At 42.9% G+C, this 21,617-nt stretch overlaps 1 protein-coding gene across 1 annotated transcript in view; it reads right to left on the reverse strand.

The window, feature by feature from the left end:
• The window catches only part of LOC149370515 (MAM and LDL-receptor class A domain-containing protein 1-like), a 196,959-nt gene that overhangs the window by 17,582 nt on the left and 157,760 nt on the right, over nucleotides 1-21,617 (reverse strand). Inside the window, exons 53-61 of the mRNA XM_089577902.1 lie at nucleotides 17,599-17,683; nucleotides 17,195-17,353; nucleotides 16,403-16,508; nucleotides 15,660-15,810; nucleotides 14,125-14,224; nucleotides 12,192-12,302; nucleotides 10,450-10,700; nucleotides 9,315-9,546; nucleotides 2,006-2,128 (exon numbers count right to left, since the gene is read on the reverse strand). Coding sequence (XP_089434028.1) covers nucleotides 2,006-2,128; nucleotides 9,315-9,546; nucleotides 10,450-10,700; nucleotides 12,192-12,302; nucleotides 14,125-14,224; nucleotides 15,660-15,810; nucleotides 16,403-16,508; nucleotides 17,195-17,353; nucleotides 17,599-17,683 — 1,318 coding nt within the window. The remainder of the gene's footprint in view (nucleotides 1-2,005; nucleotides 2,129-9,314; nucleotides 9,547-10,449; nucleotides 10,701-12,191; nucleotides 12,303-14,124; nucleotides 14,225-15,659; nucleotides 15,811-16,402; nucleotides 16,509-17,194; nucleotides 17,354-17,598; nucleotides 17,684-21,617) is intronic.

The raw sequence follows: 21,617 nt of genomic DNA on the forward strand, positions 1-21,617 counted from the left end.
ATCTTTAAAATACGGTCGCCTTATTTATTCACATTCATATATGATTATTACTACACCTTTCGCCAGATTACTTATCAGATGTTTGGTCACCTCGGTTGCATAAAACCTGCACGTCAAGCACTAGTGCTCTACCTGAAACCTGCCCAGGATAAGCTCCTTGAGTAACTCATTTTGATCTACGCACTTCCACTATCTTACAAATGAGTTTAAAATAAGCAGATTGTGTGATACTTCTGTCATAGATTTCTGCTTCAGCACTGAGGATATGCAATAAACCACACACTAAAGAAGCTGTTCCTACGTAGCTTGAGATACAAGTTATGTCACAGTATACCGGGGCTTTCTAAAAGACCCATTATTATAGATGTCTCTCTTTGAAAACCCATGAAGGTCGTCGCAGTGGCTTCTTTGGTGAATGTTCTTAAATGGCACGCTGAAATTATTGAACTTCAGTTTCTTCGTAGCATTAGGATTCGCTTTTTGCTGCCTAACTAAAGATGTCAAGTGCAGTGATGGGTGCAGCATGTTTTATGTACGCATAAAAAACCGCAGTTTTCACTCTGGTCCGCAACGGTACGCTCTCAAGACAGACGCCTAGAAAAGCACATGACTATTACTAAGAAAAGTATCCGACCTTTGGCCGAAGAAAAAAAACTGGCATAACTGGAGCGTTAGAAACCTAATAACCTTCAAAGTAGTCTCCTTGGGGCTCCATATACATCTCCCAGCGGTGCTGCCATTGTTGGAAGTATTCCGAAAAGGCCCTTTTCGGAATGGAATCTAGCTCTGCTGTCGTTGCAGCCATAATGTCCTTTCTTTTCTGAAATGGCGCTCCTTTCAATGGCCTCTTCATTTTAGGAAACAGCCAGAAGTCGTAGGGGGACATATCAGGAGAGTAAGGAGCCTGTTGAACTACAGGGGTCTGGTTTTTCGCCAGAAAAGTCTGAATCAAATGAGAGGAATGTGCAGAAGCAATGCCGCGAGGGATGCGTCAATTTTTTGTTGACCTCAATTCCGGTCTCTTGCGCCGCACAGTGCCACGTAGGCGATGGAGGACATCCCTGTAGTACTATTTAGTCATTCTTTGACCCTGTGGGGTGCGTACTCGTGGTGTTCCACACAGAGGGAGTCAAAAAAGCAGTCAGCATCACTTTGACACTGCTGCGCACTTGGCGGGCCTTCTTTGGTCTTGGTAACGTGAAATGCGTCCTCTGTGACGACTGGGATTTGGTTTCCAGGTCGTACCCGTACACCCAAGACTCGTCACTAGTGATTACGGCATCGGTGAAGTCAGGGTAACTGTTTGTGGAATCCAGCATCTCCTGTGAGACTTCAACACGAAGCTGCTTTTTCTCCACCGTCAGCAGCTTCGGCACGAATTTCGCTACCACTCTCTCCATGGCCAAATCTTCGGTGATAATGGAATGTGCAGAAAAATTGTTGATGTCCACCTCTCCCGCAATTTCTCGGATAGTCACACAACAGTCCCGCACCACCACAGCGTTCACTTCGGCAATTACCTGGTCATTTCGGCATGTTGATGGCCGACCGGAGCGTGGCTCTCACTCCACGGATGTGCGGCTGTCTTTAAACCAGTTGCACCACTGCTTAATCTGTGTGCTGCTCATAGCATCATCACCGAAAGCCGTCTGAACATTTCGAATGGTTTCCACTTGGCTATTGCCAAGTTTATGGCAAAATTTGAGGTAGTAGCGCTGCTCCTCTCGCTCCGCCGTTGTCCTTGCAATAAAAAAGCGACGAGAGCACTGCGCACTGCCTCACTCAAACGCTGCTTCCCAGCGACTGACGCTATCGGCAGGCGGGAAAAAATTCGTGCATGCGCACGAGGGTTCAAGGTCGGCTGCTGTAAGCGCGCTTGTTTCATATCCATCAGGTGTTCGCAAAAAAAAAATAAAGTCGGATACTTTTCTAACAGACCTCGTATATCGATATGCTATTCCTGCCAAGAAAGCAAACATTAAATCAGGAAACATGTAAAACTTACATTCATTTTTCATAAAGTAGTAGAGCCTGCTGCACACGCTAGGCCCGAAGGACAAAACCTGGCTTTGCAAGCTTGCAACCTGGTTTTTAGCGAGGTCCTCGGCGTCCAAAAGCAGATAGAACCCTGTAAAATCAAAGAACATGCTGTCATCGTGCAGGCTATTCTGTGCGGCTTAGCACGCGCTATAGGCATGAAAATTACACTCAAGACCTTCAAAAAAGACCTTCAGCTTCCCTAGATGTGTTCAATACACTTTCGACGAATTAATTCCTAATGATGCAAACGCAGCTTTACCAAAGAGGGTCGCGGCTATCCTGCTTAGTCTTCACGAAGTGCGTCCAAGACAAGAATGAAATCAAGGCCATGAAGAGAAGCTTGATTTTTGCCAATTCTTTATTTTTTATTTATTTATTTCAATACCCTAAAGGCCAAATTCGGGCATTACATAGGGGGGGATTCATCAAAGAAAACAACAGATATAAAACACAGAATACAAACGGCTGAAAACAGAAGTAAACAAGTTAAGAAGGCAGGTACAAGTTAATAAGAGGAACAACAAAAAAAGGCCAATATGAGGTATTTGAAAAAAATTCACATGTAGCAAACCGCGCCAAAAATCAAGAAAAATCCCGGCTTCGAAAGTTACTAAACACAGCATCTAACATTTTGCAGAACGTTACGGCCAGCACACACACACACTAGAGCAACCAAGAAAAAAACAAAAAAAAACATAAGAAGTGAATCACACAGTGAAAAAAAAAACGCACATCAACATATGTTAGAATTTTCTAAATAGGACCAAAGAGCTGTTTGAAATGAGGATGTTTCAGCGATAGTCGCAATGCTAGAAGGAAGCGAATTCCACTCTTCGATAGACAAGACCAATGGTGAGTATTTGTATCGTTCTGTCCGAGCGAAAATAGGTTTAATCTTCTGCATGTGATCTACACGAGCCGATGTGTGCGGTGCCGGGAGAAGATGAGAGCTTGAAAATGGTGTGTTGCTGTGGTAGATAGTATGGAAAAAGGATAAACGGCTGAATTGTCTGCGCATGACCAGAGGCGAGAGATGGAGCGATAGTTTCAGTGCTGTTACACTTCGATACCGAGAGTAACGGGAAAGGATGAAACGAGCAGCTTTGTTTTGAATAGATTCCAACATGTTAATAAGATAGACGTGATGAGGGTTCCAGATCACCGACGCGTATTCTATCGCAGGCCTGATCAGCATGTTGAATGTGTGTAGTTTTGTGTCCTGGTTGGCTTGGTGCAGTCGGCGTTTAAGAAGACCAAGTTTTTTTAAGGCTTTGTTAGTGATTTGTTCAATATGAGTGCTCCAGGATAAATTAGAGTTAAAATTTACACCGAGGTATTTTACCGACGCTGCAGTTTCAGTGGTAGTATTATTAACTGAGTAGGCATTAGGGCTCATGTTGGCAACGGAAGTAAACTTGAGGTGTTTAGTTTTATCGGCGTTAATTACCATTTGCCACCTGCCGCACCAATTAGTTAGCTCATCAAGATCAGTCTGGAGAGCAACGATGTCGCGAGGGCTAGATATTACTCGGTAAATTACACAGTCATCTGCAAATAATCGTATTGTTGATGTTATGTTCGACGCGATGTCATATTAAGAAAAGCAGTGGACCCAGCACCGAACCCTGAGGTACTCCTGAAGCAACACCTGTACGTCTTGATAAGAAGCTCCCTAATTTAACTGACTGAAAGCGGTTTGTTAGAAATGCGTTAATCCACTGCGTAGTGTGTTGATCCTGCTGCAAGTTGCGTATTTTTATCATCAGACGGTTATGAGGCACGCGATCGAAGGCTTTGGAGAAATCAATAAAGATGGAGTCAATGTAGAGGGAAGAATCGATTGCTTGATGAAGGTCCGTTATTAGCTCAAATAACTGTGTCTGGCACGATAAATGTTTGCGGAAGCCATGCTGGTTGTTGTGAAGCAAGTTGTTCTGGTTAAGATGAGTCATAATATTTGTGTATATTGTGTGTTCGAATATCTTGCAACATATCGAGGTTAATGAAATTGGCCTGTAATCATCAGGAACGGATCTGTCTCCAGATTTAAATACCGGAATTACATAAGCGGACCTCCAATCTTCTGGCACACATGTTGTATCGAGTGACTGTTGGAAAATGAGTGATAGCAGGAAAGCTGTGTGCTGGCAGGTTATTTTTAACAGCTTCGCGTTGATACCATCGGGTCCTGGGCTAGTGTGGTGGGGTAGGCGGTCAACTGCACGAGCCACGCCAAGCGCAGATATGTGAATGGGTGAAAAACGAATCTGGATATTGGCCTCAAGAAGCTGCAGTGGATTGCAAATGGGCAATTCATCTGTAAAAACTTGTGAGAAGTGGCTGTTAAATTGTTCTGCACTTTGTTCTATAGGTAGAGTGCTGCCGTCTACACCCAAAAGAACAGGAACCGTACTAGCGCTTTTAGGATTAACAGTGTTCCAAAATTTCCTAGGGTCTGTTGTTATCAAATTAGGAAGTGTAAAATTAAAATATTTGTTTTTGGCTTCCGAAATTTGTTTTCCAGCTATTTTAGAAATGCTTTTGTAGTTTTCCCAGTCTGTAGTTTCCTTTGTTCGAACGGCTTTCCTAAATGCTCTTTTCTTCCTATTTAGTGCCCTGTTGACATCTGTGGTAAACGAAGGATCGTTAGTACGTGTGCTTATCATTCGTTTTGGCACACAGGAATCTTCAACTTCTTTTAGCTTGTCACAAAACAACTTCCAATTTTCACTGACCGTGCGATTATGAAAATTGGCCTGAAAACTATTTGTGAAAGTTTCCAGCAACAGGTTCATTTTTTCAACGTCCGCGCGTGCGTAATTGTAGATAAGCTTTTTCATTTTTGTTTTGTCGCTCCGTGGAAGAGAAAGGGAACAGTGCACAACTTTGTGATCACTTAATTCTTCCAAGACGTGGATCTCTGAGAGCTCAGGATGGGTTGTTAAGATGAGGTCCAGGATATGCTTACCGCGAGTGGGCTCGTGAACAATTTGGGTGAGCTGGTGATATTGAAGTAAGTGAAGGAAGTTAATGTTGTCCTGTCGGTAATTATTGGAGTCAACGGTTAGCGTCGTCCAGTTAATCGCAGGAAAGTTAAAGTCACCTGCTAAAAATAGGAGGCAATTCGGGCGCTTTACAAGGATCTGCTCGATAGCGTCGTTTAAGAGTTCTATGAATTCAGGTTGGCTGCTTGGTGGTCTATAACAGGCGCCTATAATGCAAAGCATGTGGCCAAGTTGAGCGGAAACCCAGACTATTTCTAAGGGTGAGTCGATAGGGATAAGTGATGCATGGAAGTCTTCGTTAATCGCGATCAGCACTCCTCCTCCTCGTCGAGAATCAGCCCTATCTTTCCTAAATAATACGAACGATGACGGGAGCGCGATGTCATGACATGAAACGTCTTCTGTTAGCCACGTTTCCGTACCCACGATGATATCAGCAGAGCAGGTATGTGTAATAGCTTTAAGTGCATCTACTTTGTTGTGTATGCTGCGGAAGTTTGCCAAGACCAATGAGATTGGTTTGGTTTTGATACGGTTGATTTTCTTTGCGGTAGACTGTCAATTCTCGGGGGGCATATGCCTTGAAGGAAGTTTATTCACGCTGTCTGTTGCAGAATCATACCGGTAAACACCATTTTTCATGTGAAGTTTGTCAAATCTTACGGAATAACGCTGGTTTTCTTTGATATTTGCTTTGGCGAAGTCGCGCAGCTTTTTTCTTGCATGAAGAACTTTTCAGGAGAAATCTTCGTCTAGCCAAACTTTTGGTTCCGTGAGATCTTTTAATTTATGTGCATTTCGAAATGCTTCAAGTTTAGATTTAAAGTTCAGGAACTTAACTATGATTGGTCGAGCTTGATCAGAACGCGGCTGGCCAAGGCGATGGGCACGTTCGATGTCACCGCACTGTATCTCGAGATGCTCGCTAAAGAAGTCCTTAACTATTTTTTCTGCCATCGTTATAAATTATAGAGTAATAATCAAAAAGCCTATGCGTGTAGTGCATAATAGCGATTTCATACTAAAATTCACACACATACACTGCAAAATGAAACATATGGTGCCAGGCTCTGCTAAAAACTCAATATTTCGCTCTGCTACACTAATTATTGTGTACTTTCTTGTCCTTCATAACCCTTTATATTACTGTAATTCCTTGCAGTGTCCACACTGTAATTATGATATCATTCCACTTCAGCGCTCTACAAGTCAAACTGCGTCATTTCTTGGTGTCATCGCACCGCATATCTTACCTGACTTTACATGTTTTTACAGTAAGTGAGTGAATACCTCCCTCATCATAGGACTGCTTTATTTGCATATCATTTCCAACAGCACCGTTCTTCTGCATGTTAGCCGTTCCCAGGTCACTAAACCTATCCGAACTAGGTTTGCCTCTCATCGCGATCCAGTACTAGCGAGTACCGGGCGGAATTGCAGCTTCCATTTAGTATCGCGGTTATTAGTGCATGCAGTTCTCCTCGGCACAATATGAGAAAATTTGCATGCCATTTTCACTCTACTAGAAAAAAAATACTGACTGCTTGTCTTTGCCTGGTGTGATCTGATTACATACCTTTCTTTTTCACATAGTGGCTTCCCCTTGTTTTAGCTTATCGTTTTCCTTCTCCTAATTTACACTTTCGTTCTTCAAGCAGTGTCTTTTGCGTTTCTGCTATTTATTCTTGATATTTAGACTTGCACTAAAGTCAGTTTCCGATTGTTACGTGCCTGCAGTTTTTGTTTAAGTGTCATGTTGCGCTTGCAATGGTTTTTTTTTTCTGTTGAACATTAGGCTATACCTTGAGATCATGCTCTACGCTGCACTATTTGGCCATTAGAGGCCCGCTACAGTCTTTCCTTCAGGACACTTGTCTGCAGTACTAGCTTTGTATTTCATTAGAGTATTGAAATTCTCGAATGAACGACCCCATAAAATAACTAACGAGAGTAAATAGAACAGGGTTTTTTTTACGCTGTCACGTATTCGACATGCCCTCGGCGCTTTGTTTGTAGCCGGAGACTACATGCTCCAAAAATGATCACGAGCCACATCCATTGTGCCCATAGAGGTGACATGACTTAGTTTTCAGCCTAGCATGCACTACAAGCCGGAATATGTAATATACTACTATGTTCTTATTTCTGGCGACAAAGAAATTTATATAAACTGCTGATATTTTTTTCATTAATTGCCTTTAAGCCCCAATGTTGTTTTCGGTGTCAGTAGTCCTTATGTGATAGTCTACAATGCATGGCTTGTGATCCATTGAACAATGGGTATTTATAAGAGTACAGAAAAGACTTTGCCTGAGTTGGCAATGAAAAAGCATTAAAAGCGTTGGAAGAAGGGTGACTGTGCAAAAATATCAGAGGAATACAAGAGGGCCATTCTAAGCCCTTTTTTTCTCGCTGTTCACGAGAAACACCCTGTCATCCACAATAGGCTCTTCACACTGAGTCACTGCGACTAATCGAGGGAAACGGCTAGAGGTTTATGGTGCCTACGCACTTAAAATAAAAATATTGCATTAATTCAGTGTGCCAACCGACCAGTATTGCACGTTTTTAGTAAACTGATGAACAGTACAGCAGTATGAAAAAAAAAGATAGCCGAAACGAAGTCGTTCGGGTTTTTGAATTCCACAGTGCCAGGAGTCCACCGAGCAATGTGACATCAAGCAAAGTAAACATGTGAAATATTTTCAGGTGGACGGACAGGAATTATTAAACACGGAACACTTCAAAACAAATCCGTGCATTTTGCCTCCCTCTAAATCTCCAAGTTTTGTTTATCAGCGCAGGGCTATAGTCAACACACACAGCAAACTAGACACCTAACAAACGGTTCTTTTGATATATGACAATTATGACAATCCAAAAAACTGGTTAATCAGCAACAGGTTCTCCTGATACTGCTATGACACTTTTTTGCAGAGCAATATATATTTGAAAATTACGCTGTCAAATGACATCCCAGAGACCGATACATCGGTGTCATCCCTGTTTATAACACAATAGGCTCGATTAGCATGAACTGTAAGGTCGTTAATACCAAGTAGAACAAACAAGGGGACGAAGCTACAGCCCAGTGCTGCTCTTTGCTTGATGGTTCTAGTTTCGGATGTGCCAGATATACATGCGCATTGTCTTTTGGCCGAGAAGATAGTTATTGAAGGCATATAAGAGAACGCTAGATATGACCCGTGATTCCACTTTTTTCACATGGAATGGCTGGATTTATGATGCGAGATGTTTGCTGAAAACTCGAAATATAGGATCGTGAACTTTACAGGAGGGTCTTTATTTTTTTTAGTTTTACTATATTACCATTCTGTGTATGCTGATTTCTGCCTGAATCACGCTGAAACCAACAGAAGTAATTCTCCGAGAACGCTCACCTCAAATTGGCGTGTGCATTAGGCATTGGAGAGCTCATTATTCGGTTCCGCTGCTTGAAGCCATACTTACCCTCGTTGTATATCACATGTGAAACATGTCAATGATTAGGCCACCTGCATTTCCTCTCATATTTATCTCTTTTGCCGGGAATATTAGTTCATCATTATTACAATAGTCAAATATTTAAAGTTCATTGCCTTTCGTGCCAACTAATTCATCCCAATTTTTTCGTCCTCTTAACCACACCAGGTTTCCTGCTGAGAATCATTTTTCACTGCCGACGTTAAACAATAATTACTCAAAATTTATTCCGTCCTACCACTTCGGACAGTAACTTTTCGCCACTATCTTGAAAATGGCAGCCTTTTCTGCCACTCCTGCAACGCTTTAAAACTGCACGAAAGAGATTTTTTTTCCAGAGTTTCGATGCAGCATGGTATTTTCGAGCGTCATTAAAATCATCTGTAATTTATGAACACACTCTAATCTCCCCTCACTATCATTTACATAAATTTCTGTAAATTACAATCGTATTGCTTGAAGCCATACTTACCACAATTTTATATCACATCTTAAACACGCCAAAGACTAGACCACGTGCATTGTCAGTAGTATTTACATCTTAGACAGCAAGTATTAGTTGATGATTTCACAGTACTAAAATATTTGCACACTTCGAAAAAGTTTAAAGGCTTCAAGCGGCTACTTCAAAACATTTTCTAATTGCCACATGTCACTGATATGTTGGCATGTAATCGTGATAGAGCGTTAGCATGTGTGCGTTAAATAAAAACAACAACTGGCGCACTTTCCGACATTCGAGAGTAGCATATGCCTAATGAATAAAAATAAGGCAGCCTGTTTTACCGTCTTTGGTTCCAAGCGTGTGATCCTTTTCGACGCCGGTAGTACTAGACACGGTGTTGCCCCTGTGCCGATACCACTGAGCATAGGAGAGGTCTCTGTTGTTGTACCAGTTGCACATGTCTTCTTCGAATGTACAGCTGCCTGGGGAGGGACAGGTCTGCTCGCTTAAACTGATGTCATCCACAGCGACTGCAGTGCCCGGGTCACCAGATGTTGTTCCTTCGAATACCATCTGCGACAAAATACGTGAATCACTTTCAAGGTTTGAACTGCATCCAAGTTACAACGTCCCTGGCTTCCGGCGGAAAGCTACGAGTGCTAAGGACATATATCTGCGATGCCAAGCACGTGAACTGCATGAGGGGAGCGCATGCATTCTAAGGTCTGCATTGCTCTACAGTAGTGAAATTTCCAGGAAGTAGTTGATGTTCCGCGGTAAAAGACTTACAGTTACATTAAACTATAGCTCTAGCGTAGCTTCGCCTACAATAGCTCATTAACGATTCCCGTCTGACGGGGTGATAAAATTGAGAACCGCAGTGGTGAAGGTTTTGTGCTAAAATGACCACCTCTTTTTGTTTTCCTCTAAAATGCTGCACTGCACGAATACTATCAAGCTTCATGCAAACTTATAAGAAGAACTGCGTAATCTCGGCCGCCGATGGTTCAGGCGAAGAGTGGCTGGAAAAAATGCGTATTTCATCAGTCAGACAGAGGGCACGTGACGCTGTTTCATTACGAGGTAAAAGTTCATTGTCAGGAGGGAAGCACCTTATCATTAGCTGTAGGATGCTGATTTTGTGTTGCAATCTTGTTATTTACCCACAAAATTCGGGAATTTGCTCGTAATTTCTCTTGACATAGCCATCACTATTAAAACTGGACATGAGCAAAGAATGGAGACTTCCGTTGCAAAGATTGAGGTACAGTGGTTGTTCTTGGTCGTGTGTGCAAAACCACGTGGAATATGACCCCAGGAGAAAGATATTGGTTGCTTACAGCGAAAGCATTCCACTCGCAGCCACAGAACATCTCATCACAAAACACTTTTCTGTTGAATGAACTTGAAAGAGCGGCCAGTTAGGCACGGGAAGAAAGCTTCCAAAATATCCGCCCCAATGTAGTGAGCACTCACCGTAACTATTCCTTTAGAGTTGAGCAAACTGACAGCTGTCGAGAACCAGCGCCTCATCGGGGCCTCAGTTGTAGTTACGCCCCAGAGAGACTCTTCCGGACCCTCATCTGAGGCCAGAGTGACGTTCAGTGCTTCGATTGTGCTTCCCGAGATGAAGTACCAGAAGCGCAGACACTTGTGGCGAGACGCGTCGTACCAGCCCTGTGGGCTTACCATGCGGCCACTAGGTGACCTCACGAGAGCAAAGCTACCTGCAAATGTGTGGGATGAAACAATGAGAGAACGCACCAGACATTGGATATTACGTGACAGGAGGCTTGAACGCAAACAAGGCATTTGCTGAATAGTACTACGAGCAGCACATGCAAAATCCCAAAAGGGATAATCTAAAGTGATTAAACTGTGAGCAGTACGCTACTCGTTACTGCAAATTTGTTCTATAAAAATGCACTACAAGCCCCATGGCAGCATAAGTTTGTTTTTAGGGTGCAATCTATACAGTTAGAAACCTGTACCATTGCCGGGGAATATGGCGTGCATGCTACACATTCTACAAAAAATACGAAGCTTCCATAATGCGTACATGACGATTACTCAGCACTCAGTATTCAATGAAGTGGGTATCAGTATAATGGAACACTGTTAAGAGAGCGTCAATGCAAACAACTGCCACACAAGGAACAATTGAAAGACCATTTCTAAAAAACTGCTCTCTTGTAGAAGAGTATAACTTACGACTCAAACTATAATCGATGGCGGAAGGGTTTTTTAGACTATTTTTTATGCTGTCTAAGCATGCGCATTTTATTGCTACGCACAAAAAAAAAAGGCGTGCGCACTGCAACAATCATTTTGCAAGCCTTATGAGGGTAGCTGCTCCACTTCGCAGCAGGCTTTGAATGAGCACCACCCTTTTAAGGCAAAGCTTCTAACTAGCCCTCATGCGATATTCTAGGCACCAGGGTGCACAAGTTCGGTAATTCGGTATCTGCCGCTGAGCCTTAGCAGAGAGGTTTTTTCAAGGTGTTCCAGAAAGAACATCATTGTAATAATCATCATCATCAGCCTGACTGCGCCCACTGCATTGCAAAGGTGTCTCCCATGTTTGTCCAAATAAGCCTGTCCTTTCCTAGCGGCAGCCACCGTATCCCTTCAAACTTCTTAATCTCATACGGTACCTAACTTCCTGCCGCCCCCTGCAACCCTTGGCTTCTCTTGGAATCCACTCCGTTAATCTTAAAGACCAGCAGTTGTCTAGCCTTCCCATCACATGCTCTGCCTGAACCCACTTCTTCTTTTTTAGTTCGACTAGGATGTTCATTAAAGGTACGTATATCATTTTTCTTTCCAAAGCACCATGCGTTGCCCTTGACTTAAGCTGAACACTTTTCGTTAGCCTCCACGTTTCTGCCTCGTAGGTAGCGATCAAAATATTAAACTTTTGATTTCTTCGGTTACCACCGGTTCAAACTATGACGTGGGTAAAGAAACCTTCTTGAACCTTTCAGAAAATGTTTTCCAAAGGCAACAGATGGTCACAGCTCTGTCATAAAAGACAAAAACTGCGAGAAAAATAGTTATAGAAATGTCGAATCCAAAAGTGCTTTAGTGTTTGCACTACTTGTATCAAAATTATGCTCAGCCAAAAAATAATTTAAGCTGCCTCTAAAAATTAATAAGTGCACTGTGTGGCTCGTAACTGACAGTCTAACGCATACTAGCTTTTCAGCTACTAGTCTTACCTGAGGGTGACTGGGTGGTGTAATCAGATTGCGGCAGCACTACACTACTTGCGCTTGTCCGCTCCCAGTTGTGGAGTTGAAACCCGCACGAGTCGGACTCGAATGTGCACACTGTATTTCAATGAGGAAGAGGATACAAAATTGATACATGGTATTTGTTTTTTTAGATTTCAAAGGTTGATACAAAAGCATGAAGTTTTTTCAATATACTTTTCCAAGGCAGTAACTGCGTTAGTTTTATTGTGAAACAGCGCAACGGCACAAGGCGCGAAGACGAGAAGGGACGATACACAGTGCTGGTTCCTATGTCGGCCAAACTGGTCGTTGTTTGAACGATAGGCTGAGTGAGCACAAAAACGATCTCAAGAATGCTTCCCGCCACATCGGAGTTCACTGCCATGATTGTTTATATGTCAAAAGCAGGATTGTTGATAAACACAAAGATCTGCTGACTAGAGAAGTTATCCAAGCGTCTGAGATCATGAAGTTGGGTCAGAGGTGTGTAATCACCCCTTCCGCCGCTATCTTGCAGAAAGAACATGAATTTTTGCACACGTGTTAGCCTTGTGTTATCAAAAACTTCCTAATCGGAAGGATATTTGTCACGGTTCTTTGTGTTTTTCTTTTTTTCAGTGTCGCTGAAGCCTTTAAGCATGGCTTCCTGAATAAACTTCTGTTGTTAGTAAAAACACCGCTGTGTATCGTCTCTTCTTGTCCTCTGGCCTTGTGCCGTTGCGCTGTTTATCAAGAAATCATGTCTGACCAACGTGCTCATCAGTTATTGTGGGTTAGTTTCTTGAGGCAAAAGAGCTTGAGGCAATATGCTGCCACTATAGAAGATATTAATCAAAAAACAGCAACATGGCAGGGAAAGTTAAGCGTAGAATGAGGTATACGGTTGTAATGCGCGGACAGCTATCAATTTCGAATGAACGAGAGTCGCGTTAGAGCATTTACCTTGTATCGCACGTTAAAGCAGCTATTCACCGCATGGGAAGGAGGGCGGCCGCAACCTTGTTTACATGCGCTACAACTAGTCGTGTTTATCATGGCAAGTCCGACAGAAACGGCGATGGCTTTCGAGTATTTATGAGTGGCAAAAGTACAAATATATCTTTTTCTCCGTAAGAAACCATTTAAAGCTATGCGCCGGCTAAATTTCATCCATCAGATAGACTGAACACTGGTTTCGCTTTGTTACCTGAACAAGAAACGGATTTGGTTTTGTCGGCGTTCAAGATAAGCGCTAAGACTTCCATGGCCTATGGTTCTCCGCGTAGCTGAGTTAAAGCAGCCTGAATTATTTAATTCGCCAATTGGTTGGTTTATTGGTTTATTGGGGTTTAACGTCGCAAAGCAACTGAGGCTATGAGAGACGCCGTAGTGAAGGGCTCCGGAAATTTCGACCACCTGGGGTTCTTTAACGTGCACTGACATCGCACAGCACACGGGCCTCTAGAATTTCGCCTTCAAGAAATTCAGCCGCCGCGGCCGGGATCGAACCCGCGTCTTTTGGGTCTGCAGCCGAGCGCCGTAACCGCTGAGCCACCGCGGCGGGTCTTAATTCGCCAATTAACAAGCGAATAGAAATCGTCCTTTTGAATAGCTCAATTTCGTTTTTTAAGTTATTGATTCCACCAGTGCACGATATTACTACATTGCATATGACGTGCGCTGAACCATGCTAGCGGAATTATAGCTGCTTTAAAGGTGCGCCGTGGATAACGGGCCGTACTAAACAAGTGCGTCGAATCCTTTATCTATCGCATTTTCGTTTCCTTTCAACCGTTTACTTTTGCTAGCACTGTTCAAGAAAAATGAATGATCTGGACTGAGGATTCCTTATTTGTGTTTAGGGCGCAAATTGTCAATAATAAAGCAATGCTTTATAAACTGAAAATCTGATAATGCTGCGGGATGGTCTGAGACCAACACGTACCTTTTTCGTTGTCGCACTGGCTGTCCGTAAGATTAAAGTTGTCAACAGAAATCATGCCGGGATTAGCAGTGTTCAAAATGGCCTCGAATACAAGCTGCAGTAAAAATGTTGGGTCTTAATTGCAACATAGCATTGCATCTTGTTGGAGGTAACAACAGCAATCCTGAATACGAATGGCTCACTTCAAGCAAACCAGGCTGCACAAACAATGATGCACGGTCCGTCTGTGTTTTGAATACGTATTTTTACAAAACATCTTTGTTTTATTTACAGAACGCAAGAAAACAGCTTGTTGCAAGAAACGCCGCTCAGTGTTTTCACCACGTTTTGCAGCCTTCAATGCAGAGCACGGCTTTTTCTCATCTGTCTGTAGTACCAATGACTCTATTATTTGCTCAGTATTAAGGTTCATCAAAATTTTATTACAATTTTAAAAGAGAATTTAATTTTGACATATCAAGTGCTGACTCGAGCAGACGTGTTTCAACAGAAAACTCCATATTCTTGTATTTTTGTGTGCTAAGGAGATGTTATGAAACACCTGTACATAATTTTTCATTACTATCAATAAGCTGGCAAAGAAACGACTCTTAAACAGGACAAAGACCAAAAGTTCTGAATCAACTATGCATGTAGTACTCCTTTTATAAATACTGCTGACTTGAACTGCGATAGAAGAACTCACTTCATTACATGATTCTTGCATTTCCTTGAAGAAGTGAGGCTAGAATTTTAAACGCATGAAATTCAAACATGTCATTTAGTGCGACCTGTGTATAACGAAGTTTCAACTCAAAACAGCGTGATTTCGGCCGCAAAAGATACCCATTGAGTGCTGTTACAAAGAACTGCTCATCACTTCCACAGTTCTATCCTATACTTACTTGTTTTCTAACAGTAATACATATATCATCGTGAAGTACATAATCGCGGTAAAGCCTGGAAGTGCACAGGTTCAGAAGCTGTGAAGGTATAGTTTCTATCAGTTGGAATGAGAATGCAATCAAGGCAGTTCGAAAACGCACGGAAACGGTCGTGCCGTGTGATAAAGAATGCCATTCGAAGTGTATGCTTATCACTGTGCAGCCTAGCATGACCGTTTTCATCATACCATTTGGCAACCTCCGCAGAAAGTCCATGTTTTGCAATTAGGTGGTTTTGTTTGGATTAAAGCTGGAAGTACAGCAATTGTTAGGTCACTTTTATTAAAGAAACTAACTTCCCCAAACATGAGTGTTCCAAGTGGTTGATAGGGTTAACAAGGAGCAAATATAAATTAAAAAGCTTCAGCGATCGAGACAGTAGTCATGGCGAACAGGTACAGACTTATACGGCTGCTCCCATGTTGCATATGCATATGTTCACCTGTACAAAGCGCCCTCACAAGAACAATGGGTTTGAAGCGGAGCTTTCAACTTCCAAGGTTCAAAGTGGTTTATTTCATGCTTCCCATTTCAAATAAGTTGTTCTTATCACTGCAAACAGCTTTATTCTTGGATAAATAGCCAACGATAAGTAAGACCTCTTACCTGATGAGCATCTTCGCAATGCAGCTGGACTTTTCCTTGCTTCCAGTCTTTGCCTTGTGGGCCTTCACGGCTCCACAAAACGCTCCTGGATTCGTTGTTGACGCGCTGTAAAAGATTGAGCTTGCCAACGTTCGGCTGCCACATGTTGTACCTGTGCCAAAAGTCCGAGCATTAGTTCAACTGCACCAGCCTGACCACTAAGTGCAGTGGCGAGAGAGTGTTAGTATAACAGTTTAAATTGACGCCATTTATCAGAAACAATTTTTTTGTAACTTTCGCTGATCAAGAGCGCTCAGCGTGGCCAGCACTGGTTTCTTTAGCCGTACGGAACATAGGAACTAAATGAAAGTGTTGAGGCAAAGTTAGTACTTTAACATCTTGAATATTGGACAACATAACGACGAAATATTACACACACTGAAAGTAGTAAAAAAAAGATCACTTTAATGGTGCCAAGTGGGATAAGGTAACCACTAGCGAGTCTAGATGAAGGAAATGGCAGCGGGAGAAAGCTCTCGGATGTGGTCAGGATATCATTTTTTTCGCCTGAGCAACTATTTTGAATTGGACATAGGAAAATAGCACAGGGTATGCTGCGCAAGTTTTTATTCATTTTTTCTTTTCGCAGTGATCAGCAGATGCCCCATGCTGTTCTTAGTGTTCTTGTGCACATCAAACGCGCATTCAATCTCCTATTCATTTGCACAAAGGAGACAAAAAGAAGGACGAAAACGTGGAATTACCAGAATGTGAAACAACGGCCAGTGTCTGGGGTAGCACTCATCTTGATGGAGACCAGGTGAGCAATCGCAGGAATAACATCCGGGTTCCGGGCGTACAAGTATGCTCCTGCATCGATTCAGGGAACAGTGATGAGGATTAATGTTGTGAAAAGGTTGTGCTTCGTGTTATGTGTACAAAATGGGAATATCCCCGCACAGTGATCAGGGAAACTGAAAATCAGCCTGCCGTGCGCCTCAGAGTCAGCTGCACGCGGAACCAGGGATTTATTCTTTGTAGATTTCGACCAAACGCTTCATAGTTCTGATTTTCGATGAAATATGAAAAATTTTCCCAAATAAACAGCCAAAAAAAAACAGAGCTAATCAATAGAAACTCAGGAGCAGAGAAACGTGACTTTAAAAAGCATGTGATTTTTTTAACGGCATATATTGAGATGCGGACGATGGTTTGCAAGAATCTTCAAGTAGTGGTGCTCGGTGCTAGAAAGAGCAAGCAACAGCAGTTCGCTTCAGGGCTTACGCAACTTAAACGGATGTCTCAAAATGTAAATTACTCTGAGAGCGAAGGAGCCTTCTAAACACCCCAAAAAGTTTCTGTATATTTATGAGTAAATGTTTTGACATGTGACTTTACAAACAACACTTTCAGTGAACAGCACGTATAATTTCGTGCGATGTTCACAGTTAAACAAAATGCGATAGTATTACTGATAGCATGGAGGATTAACTAGCCTATTCAGTAATTTGTTAATCTAAATTTCAAGGTCAACGTTTGGAATCATTGATGTCTACCTTCATGGGAAGCGCTGCCTGGTGGCTGCCACCTGGATGTAGGCTTTCCGTTGCCGCCCGCGTAATAAATCCAGTCCGTGAATCCAGTCGCCCGCTCAGGAAACCAACCGCAGTCTGCTGGACTTGAGAAGTCGCAGCTCACCTTCCGTGCGGCCTCCCCTGAAGAGCAAGCGTATGAATATTTCCATGATTAGGCAGACCAACCACAAGTGTGCATTGGGGTTTTGTCTGCTGGAGTATCATGTGCTCACTACTAGAACATGTTCGACTTCACTTTGGTTTCTATCTTTTTGTTAATTATAAGCATTTTCCTCTTCCTTACTATATTTTCTTTAATCACTGGAAGAACAATGAAACGTCCAATAATTTCTGCAGCGGTACATTTCACAGTTCTTGTTACTCACATCCTTCGCTCTCCGCGTCTGGATGACAGTGGAGGTACTCAGGGCGGTCTATGCTTACGCCCACGGTGTTTGCCCGGTAGAAGAACTGCAACAAAACATTGTTTTACGAAAATAAGAAAAGTAATTAAACCCACTTTTTCTTTTGTCTAAGATAGTGTAAAGGTTTGTGCCCTGAGAGTGCATAAGATTAACAAAACCTTCGTAAAAAAATTATAGATGATGTAGAAAGGTGGCCTTTTAAGAGTTTCATTTAAGCTGCTCAGGTGGTATGAACACCAACCTTTTTTAAAAAAAAAAATATGAATCTAGATGCAGTGTCAGAATGCCAGCGAATTGTGGAAATAGAATGAAATAAAAAAAATGGCCAAGAGCTGACTGAGTACAATATCGTACTTGCGGCCCCGCACTAAGAACGGAGACGACTGCTGCTCAGAAGCAGCGAAAAAGAAGAGAGCGGAGAGCGATTTGTGCCTGTGGGAGTGAAACATGAACAAAATATACTACAATGTGTACCCAGCTTCACGGCCAAGAAGACAATAATTAGCATATTTCCTGACACGCCCCCTCCTACCCCCTTCCGGCTCATTTGCATGAGCCACTTCGAGGTCCGGCTAGATCGTACAACGCCGCACCAGTCCAAGCTGTTTGTTTACAGGCGAACCTAAAGAACTTGATCAACGTCCATCAGAAGAATATGGAGTTTTAATTTAAAGCAACATGAAGTTACGGCGAAAAATCAAAATCACTCCCGGCATATCTCAAGAGAAACTCGTTCAGCTTTGAAGCGCCGACAAGGGTTGGTTCATTTCAAGCACAATCAGTCCATCCTGAAAAGTTAGCCAGTTCAATTGCAGAACATTACATATCTCAAAGAAGCGCTTTGAGCTATAGTCCACACCACACATTACCACTGTGGCAACGAAGGTACGAGCGGTATTTTGGTGTGCTAGGCAGAATAAGGATTCAGTAGGTAGCAATTCGTGACCCGAGGTGCTCACGAAACGCCAGTTTTATGTTATGAAAAGAAAGGAGCATGTCCTTCTTAAAATGTGCTCTTCACTCTGCCACTGTTGGTACTTACGCATTCTACTAATTAGGCTTAATTGAACACAGTTGAAACTTAATAGAGTTATAGCATAGCACATTCCCGAACCGCTACCGTGATCCGCTCGCAGTCAACGCCACTGTGCATGCGCAGTATGCTTTTACAACAACGGATGGCGCCACATGCCTCGCCAACTGTTTGCATGGCTAGCGCTCGCGATCAATCAGCCCATGCCCACTGGCGAGGCACGAAAGCTGATCACAGTAGGGGCCACCGGATCGCGGTATGCTATTGTTCGCACTTTGAAACACGTGCTATAGCGCACGATGAAAAACCGGCACAAGCGATGCTCCGGTCGCGTGGGTTAAGTGCGAGAAAGAGGCCTTGCTATCATTAAAAAAAAACATATCACGAAAGTGTCGGGTCAATCGCGTTCCTAAAGTACAGCGAAGGTCTGTTAGCAGCGGAAATTGTCAAAGCGCTCTATTTCACACGTGATGTGGCGCAGCGTGAAGCAGGCGGCTTCTCAAAGAAATTGGTTTTCCGGAAAAACAATCGTCGGTCAATTCCACCTCGCCTACCCTACTAATTAATAGCAGAAACTTCCCGGCCAGATCTGTGCCTTCAGCATGGTCGTAACACTGCACCGCAGCATGTGGCAATTTTGCCGTCGTAATCACCCTTTACTCGTGCTAATTTATTTTCGTGCGTACTGTGGAAGCGTAGCCTGGAAGTGCGAACGGACGCAGCGCTAGAACAAAAATTTTGCGTAGTGGCGCATTGTATAGAATACTAACGCGTATCAGGAAACTGCGCGTTGCTGATGGGGTTCAGTAAAGCCACTCTCTGTGCTCACACAACGGTGTTACAGAATCCAATATTCAGGTATCGATTGGAGGGCCTACTGATCGGCGCAAATCTACTATACCAGATTTACCACCTAAGATCGTCTGCCATTTTTTAAAAAAATTGGTACTTTTGTGTTTTAAGAGCGTTTTTTTCTGTATAGCATTGTCGCCGGTGTAGCGCATTAAAATAGACGAATGACTTGGTAATTAGTAGGCTGGTTAAGAAATATTGAATAGTTGAATTTTAAATGTTATTCTTAGTCTACTTATTTTGCTGAGAGGCTTGTACGCCACCTTAAGTAATACCCATGTTAGTTTTTAGAATTTCGAGGGCGCCCGTACGCTCGACGCTGTGGCTCAAGAAATTTTGTCGATTTCGACGAGTTCCATGCACTGCAGGGGTTGCTTTGCCTGCAAGCTTTTCAAAAGCGCATGTATTTTGGCGTGAAGCATGCAGAATTTATGGGGCCATAGCGGCGAGGCTGACTGCGTTTTGTAAATTCTGATAATCTTTAAGGATAATACTTACGTTGGGCTACATGCGTCTCAATAAGTAAGACACTAACATTTACCGTTAAAAAGCTAGTTATGCAGTATGAGTTAACCATCCTACTAGTTAGCGCGTCTTGAATATATTCCGATGTGCAACACAGCTAAGAATGCTATGCCGAAAAAGCATCCTTCGAACTAAAAAAGAGCATATTGTCAAAAATTCCACAATTTCTCAGGTGAAACACCCACTATGCATTGTCGTGGCTGCAAGTGCGCACGGCGACAGCCGCTGATATCTCAAAGCACATTAGGGGCGCCGGCGATGGCAGCGGTCTCGTCATTCTACAGATAAATGGTATGCTGGCTTAATTTTGTTAGTCGAGTTGCGGCCCGTCCATAAACTGTGCGTTCGTGCTCCCGTCGCCAAGTTTTGTCGTCGAGTCGTGGTTCGACGCTAGGCAGGATGCGTTTGCATGAAGCCGCGATGCGAAATCGCGTACGTACTGCTGTTCCACTGTGCGGCATACTGGAATTGCTGTGTACATAAGGGTTCAAAATAAATCCGGAGCCCACTCCTGCTTGCGTCAAGAGCACATTTGCTTTTTGGCATGTAAAAACTGATATAAAAGTAAATTATTTCCAACACAACGAAAAATCTCACCGCGCCCCTCTCCAGACTTCCAGTGGCAAAATCTCGGAGCGCAGCATACATTCCACCTTTCTGCTATCCAGGAAAAATAGTGTTATGTGTATAATGGTTTAGAGAACGCAATTTTCCTTAACTCTCTGATTATGCATTATTATTCAATCCAGAGCGGATAGCTGTGTTGTGAAGGCGCAGCATTTATACTACTAATTATAGTAGCTGTTTATATCTTTTCGTGCACCTGAATGCACAGTCACGTCTGTCACACTTGTGGGCTCAGGAATGGTGATTATTTTTAGCCACTGATGTTTTTCTTTAGTATGTATCCATGTTTGCACGTTTACTAACAGCTCCGGACAGTTTCTTCTCTATCTGACCGTCCTCATATGTTGGAGGCATTAAGTGTAAAGAAATTTGATGGAAAAGTTGCATCTGTTGCAGACGTGGTCCCACACAATTGGAAGTTCATGCCCACACAACCGCACTCAAAAAGCGAGAATGTTTGTGGAATGCTCACTAATGAGCGCCTTCGCTCGTGCCTGGAAGGCCACCGTGAAAGAAAAGCAAACGACAAAAAATTACTGGGGCATTCCAGACTACTTACGTGCTTTGCATTGCTGTTTCCTTTTCATTTCCTGTTTACCTTTCATTTTTATTCTTCTCTTCTTTTATAATGACACCTACTCGTTAACATACAGTTCTAAGACAACGCATGTGCTCGGTTCACATGTGTTCGCCAAAAAGCTACGTCGTTTTGCTGCATATGCTTTGCGCGCACTCTTCGCAATTCTGGGTTCAATTTCCTGCACCCTGCGGAAAATTTTTTTTTGATACCTCGGTGACGTGACCTGGGATTTTTGGGGCCAATGTTGCGGTCAACGACGATAACTCCGGTTTCTGCTGCTCCTAACCGGTCTAATGTTTCCGAAATAACAAGTCGTGTCAAATGGGCACAAAGAAAACAGCTCAACGCCAAAATACCACAGGG

The sequence above is a fragment of the Amblyomma mixtum genome, chromosome 1 (assembly GCF_055824585.1).
Source record: "Amblyomma mixtum isolate Tamu chromosome 1, ASM5582458v1, whole genome shotgun sequence".
Lineage (NCBI taxonomy): Eukaryota > Metazoa > Arthropoda > Arachnida > Ixodida > Ixodidae > Amblyomma > Amblyomma mixtum.